At 36.3% G+C, this 6,089-nt stretch overlaps 1 protein-coding gene across 1 annotated transcript; it reads right to left on the reverse strand.

Annotated features, from left to right (window-relative positions):
• Positions 1 to 3,130: 3,130 nt before the first annotated feature.
• LOC127178981 (ras-related protein Rab-39B-like) lies at positions 3,131 to 6,014 on the reverse strand. Its single transcript, XM_051132209.1, has 3 exons — positions 5,893 to 6,014; positions 5,518 to 5,781; positions 3,131 to 3,702 (listed from the first exon to the last, which is right to left on the reverse strand). The coding sequence occupies exons 2-3, from the start codon at positions 5,745 to 5,747 to the stop codon at positions 3,288 to 3,290; spliced, it is 645 nt and encodes a 214-aa protein (XP_050988166.1). The 5' UTR covers positions 5,748 to 5,781; positions 5,893 to 6,014; the 3' UTR covers positions 3,131 to 3,287.
• Positions 6,015 to 6,089: the final 75 nt, after the last annotated feature.

Below are 6,089 nucleotides of genomic sequence, written 5' to 3' on the forward strand. Positions count from 1 at the left end.
ATGTTGTTTGAACATTAATGTGTGTTGGCAGTGTATGTACAAATCTACCCTATAATGATAAAAATCCATGCAGTGGTTTTTAATTAATCTGTAAAAATAATATCCCCTTTTTCAAATCGAGCCATTCTCAGATGCCTGTCATTGTGGCGTCACACCAACAGAGGCCGCTCCCATGATAGTTGATTGACATGAGCGTCTTACCTCAGATCAGTTGTAACAGTCCAACCTCCATCGTTTTGATGCCGGAGCAGGGATGTAAGTTAGACAAGAATTGAGCGATTGAAGTGTTGTGTTGCTGGATGTAATAATGAACATAGTGGTCGTCATTTACTCATCTGAGTAACTCATCTGAGCCGCTGAAGATGCAGTGGATTACGTTTGTGAAGGGAATGCGCCTCCCGATCTACATACGTTCATGTGAATCATTCGTGATCCAGCTTCACTTACAGCAGAAGTGAGTATAAGTTTTTTTTTTTAATCTTTGCGGTCGCCTTTCCTAACAATGTGCTAGTTAGCAAGTTTAGCGGCTAAAGTAAACAGGCTTGTCACTCCACAGAGAGAAGAGAGGGGCGGGGTTAGCAGAGCTCATTTGCATTTAAAGCAGCCTCGACGAGAATGAGATGATTTTTGCAGAGCTGATTTTGGCAAGGTAAAAAGGGTGTTGTTTTACACTACCATTGAGAATTTTTAACCAAAGTATATTATAGACTTTTCATTGAGACCCTAAAGAATCATATCAACTTGTGGAAAATGGGCATCCGATGACCCCTTTAATTATGAACACACTGGTTTGTATTGCAAACAGTTTAACAATTTTACGCACACTGTTATTCTTCTAATTATTTCCCTATAGAGTGTTTTCACGATGCGTCATCAGTCAGCCATATTGGCAGCACTAAACCTAAACAATGCCACTGAACCGAACAAAACTTGCATATTTTGCTGATTATTTCTGCTGAAAATGTTCAATTATTGTCATGTTTTGGGCTGTACTAATCGGTCAGAACGAGGAAAAAAAAACTGTGTACTACAGACTGCCACAAGTTAAAACAAATCAAGGAGAAGAGTGCAAAATACTATCTGAGGAACAAAAGGCGTTTGTGGTTGACCAAACTGAACCATGATTTCCAGCGCAAGAATCTTGACCACATTCATGTTTGTTCTCATCATTTCCGGTCAGGTAGGTGAAATATTAGGCTAATATCTTAATTAATACTGCTTGTATGCATCTTTACCACCGGTTAACTTTATTTTTTTTTTTTTTTTTTTTTAATATTGCGCCTTTTCCTGCTTACTAAGTCCTTCTCTATATGATTTAGCAGCTTTCACACGTCGTTTCCGTGGTTTAGACAGCATAAAATAGTAGAACAACGTATTCAGTAGTACATTAACCCTGTAATCCATTATGTTGTTTACATCCGAGTATTGCGCATCCGGGTAACTGACCAAATTGTGACTGAAGTCTCGCCCATAAAGGCTTACTTCCGCGTTGAAGAATACGGTGGATATCAAATGAAGTCAGGAAAATTGAACCACTTTTGTCTGCAAAATGTCCCAATTCAATGTGTGCTCCAGTAGACGGGCCTGTTTTAGTCTCTCACACCGTGTCTAAACGGGACGCGACAGTTGTCGCGCCGTGCTGAAACAGCTAAACTAGTATGTCTATAATCTGGAAATAGCCTACGCAATAGAACAATCTTCGATAAGTACTTTTTTACTTAAAAACAAACAAAAAACACCATTATAAAAGGGGGCTGAGTTAGTCAAATCCCCAGCTAGGTTATTTTAGTAAAGCTGATGATGGAGTGGAAGTTGTGGAAACACAGTGGACAAGCATTGTGGTTTAAAAACAAATGTAACTGTTCAGGGACAGCAAGGCAGAATTAATTTTTAGCGACCCGTCTTTTTCCCCTCTTCTCACAAAATAGCTTATACTACTGTTTCAGCTATTAAAATGGTTCAGTTTTTATGTAATGGCAACGTGATTAAATTTTCTTTTCATTTTTTATTAAGTTAATTTAGAAAAACGTTTAAATATTTTTTTTTGTTCGTTAAATTTAAGTTTTAAGTAACGACCAAGCGGCCAACGGAGGACTGAATAGTCTGTTTGATTCAATTTTGCCTTTTTCGCACTGTTTTTATTAAGTTAATTTAGAAAAACGTTTAAAGCATTTTTTGTTCGTTAAAGCAAGTTTTTGTTTTTTAAAGTAACACCAAAATGCCAGCGGAGGACTGATCATAGTCTGTTTGATCAATTTTGCCTTCTCAAATCATCACGACTTGCCTAAAATAAAATCAATAGATTTAAAACAGTTAAAGTATAAAACAATGTTATAATCTTTAAACCTATAAATGTGTGCTATTAGGCGCATCTCCAATCATTTGTGCGGAGAGGGGAAGCTGAGGCGCGCTTTGCAGGACATGGAGGCGCCAGCGCAATCACTGGCATTTTTTCAGTGGAAACCATTGAAAATATTCCATCTTTTTTGCTCATAAAGGTAAGAGTAATAAAAGGACAAGAAAATTAGTGGAAAAAAGTAAACACACAAAGTGAGATGCAGAGAGATATCATGGAAAATAAAGAGACTGAAAAGGAAAATGGAAATGAAGGTGCAGTTCAAGAGAACCTTTAAATTTTTTGTTTAATTATTAGGTTTTACCTTTTTTTTTTTTAAATGTGATGGCCATACAAAAAATAGGTGGTTTCAGAATTTGTTGTGGGTGTATGGGGTGGCCTGGATGAGTGTGAAATTTCACCTGCCTGAATTTTTGTCCAAGTCCTGCCCTGTTCTACATGGTGGTTGTTCAGCCTTGATGCATTCATTAGCTAACAAAATTTTAAAGTTATTTTGTATTAAAGTGTCAATATGACGTGAGGTCCAGTTACCAGCGTGACAATAAAACAGGCAGTACTAATGGGTACTTTTTGCTTAAGTACATGTCAGAGCTCATACTTCTTTACTTCAACCTGAGTAAAAAAGTGCAGTCAGTACTTCTACCAGAATATTTTTAAAGTATATGTACTTCTACTTGAGTGAATGATGTGAAGCATGGAAAACAGTATTTTTAATCACAGCAAATATATTAGTTACAAAACACTTATTAGTTGTAAAACAAAATTCAAGTCAGTTTAAAAGAAACGTATCACTGGCACAACATCTACTTTAATATAATAAAATGTATTTGTGATTTATAGTGGTTTATGTCTTAAATATTTTTTATTTTGTCAAAATACATGGCTACTTCAAATGGCCATCAACGGAAATGTAATGCAGTCTCGTATCGATTTATGAGACACAGCATTTGCCGTTTTCAGTTGGCTCATCCTTGTTGGTCTTGTTTTCATGAATCTTGCCCCAGCTTTCATGTAAGCGCACTTCTCCACTCAGATAGCCCTGATAAATGCGTTGGGTTAAAAGCTCAAAAGCTTCTGCCACATTGTGACCTGTTCTGGCTGAGGTCTCGATGTACGGCGCTCCCAATTCACTTGCGAACTGTTCCACCTCCTCATGATTCACTTCCCGCTCTGTTATATCACACTTGTGTCCCACGAGTACAAAGAGGACAGTGTATGGATTCACTGTATTACACACCTCTGTGTATTGACGCTTAATGAAACTGAAAGTCTCACGATTGCCCAGGTCAAACACCAGCAGGCATCCAGCTGACTGAGCAATGTAAAACTGGACAAGCTGATGGTTCCTGAAAACATAAGTTTATTAAAGTTTGAACAACCATTGTGATTTTGTTAGTTTTTTTTTCTTTTGAGAAAAAGGAAAGTAAAAAGCAAAACACATTTTTTTTAAAGCTATTTCTACTGCTCGCCAAACAGTACAATTTTGAAAACATTTTACTGTTTTGGCTGTACCTTAAATCAAATAAATGCAGGCTTGGTGAGCCATTAAAATCTTACTCTTACTTTTACACAATCAGGAAAAGAAAAAAAATATTATATTTTCAAGCCAAGTATGAATCTCAAGTGAAAAAAAAAAAGTTACATTTATTCCAAAATAATCACAATTTAAACAATGTATTCTATTTGTGAATTTATGTTCAGCTATTCTTTTTAATAGTTAACTTTATTTAAATTTTTCGGATCATCAGTCATCAAAGCTGGGTAAATATTAGTCACAGGCAAGTTTACTTCAAATTTCACCAAGCGGATTACTCACTAGAACTCCCAGAGATCATGTTTTCATTACATTTTAAGTCTTATTTTGATGTAACAAAGGTTATATCCAAGTGTGTGAGTTTTTAATTAGTCTTCCCATTAAAGAAGTCCACTTCTAGAGCAAAAATTTACAGATAATGTACTCACCCCCTTGTCAGCCAAGATGTTCATGTTTTTTTTTCTTCAGCCGTAAAGAAATTGTTTTTTGAGGAAAACATTTTAAGATTTTTGTCGATATAATGGACTGGTATGGTACCCCGATTCTGAACTTCCAAAATACAGTTTAAATGCGACTTCAAACCCAAATCCCAGATGCGGTTGTAAACAATCCCAGCCGAGGAAGAAGGGTCTTATCTAGCAAAACAATCGGTTATTTTCATTAAAAAAAATACAATTTAAATATTCCCTCAACTTCAAAAATCATTTCAAAATCATCCTACATCGCTGCAGAAGTTCCGACCCAGTCTTTGCAAAGAGAACATGCAAAGAAGATCAAACACCCTTAACAAAAAAGGTAAAACAGCGATATAGGACGATTTTGAAGATGAGGGAGAACATGAGATGGAAGTTTTTCGACATACCCTAACTGTCATGAACCAGAAAAAAAAGACGAGTGTTTGACACTAAAAAATATGTAAATTGAAAATTTTATGAAAAATAACCAACCGTTTCGCTAGATAAGACCCTTCTTCCTTGGCTGGGATTGTTTGCAACCGCATTTGGGATCGTTTGAAGCCACATTTAAACTGCATTTTGGAAGTTCAAAATCGGGGCACCATATCAGTCCATTATATGGAGAAAAATCCTGAAATGTTTTCCTAAAAAACATAATTTCTTTATGGCTGAAGAAAGAAAGACATGAACATCTTGGATGACAAGGGGTGACTACATTATAAATTTTTGTTCTTGAAGTGGACTTCTCCTTTAACGCCGTTATGCCGGATTTATCGCATGAACCAATCACAGCCGAGCATAAACAGTCATATCCAATCATATCGTGATAGAGGCATTGCCTCCTCTCCTGTGACTTTCCCCCACTCCCGCAGTAACTCTAACTGCTGGTGTTGCTGTTGGACAGCGTTTCTTTAGAAAACGAGTGATTTATACACTTTATAGTACAATATTTTGTAACGTTGGCGTTGTTTTGTTTTTGTACTACAAATTTGTTTCTCATCCAATATTTTGAAGAGGTGTTAGATATATTTGGAACAACTAAATCACTCTCTTTCAGGATATATAAGGGGAAACTGACATTTTTTCAGTTCCACTAATCATTCAAATGATTAGTTTGGGGTTTAAAAAGAATTTTGGAGAGCATACAGATGCTGTGTATTATCACTACTTACCAAAACGCTTTATTACCAGTCGTATCCCAAATCTGTAGCTGTACTCTCACCCCAGGCTCCACTTCTAGGATGTGCCTTGTGAAGTCCGCTCCCATGGTACAGTTTATTGTCTCTGGAAACGAGCCATTTATGTATCGATACAGCATGCACGACTTGCCCACATTATCTTCACCTATCATTACGATTTTAAAACTGTACAAACACTTAGTACCATTCATGACAGCTGACATTGCTCCAGGATCCTTAAAAACCAAACCAGACAACCTGTGAGAACCAAATGATAATCAAATTACAATTGATATTCAGATGGCTACATTTAAATTACACAAAAAATTAAATAAACAAATCTTCAAGTTTTACATTTAAGACTTGTACCTGTTTCTGAAGAAAGATTTTGTGTTTGAATGTTGTAGATTCAGACCTTCCAGTGTTGATTCGATTTGTGTCGTTCATGTGAAGTTCATGTGAAGTGGAAGTGGGGTTATGTAACAGGTGGGGTTTATACAGTAAAAGGAAGTATTATTTCTCAAAAACTTTTTAAGATTGCATGTCCTTGTATGTGTGTGGAGAGT

Source organism: Labeo rohita, chromosome 16, assembly GCF_022985175.1.
Source record: "Labeo rohita strain BAU-BD-2019 chromosome 16, IGBB_LRoh.1.0, whole genome shotgun sequence".
NCBI lineage: Eukaryota > Metazoa > Chordata > Actinopteri > Cypriniformes > Cyprinidae > Labeo > Labeo rohita.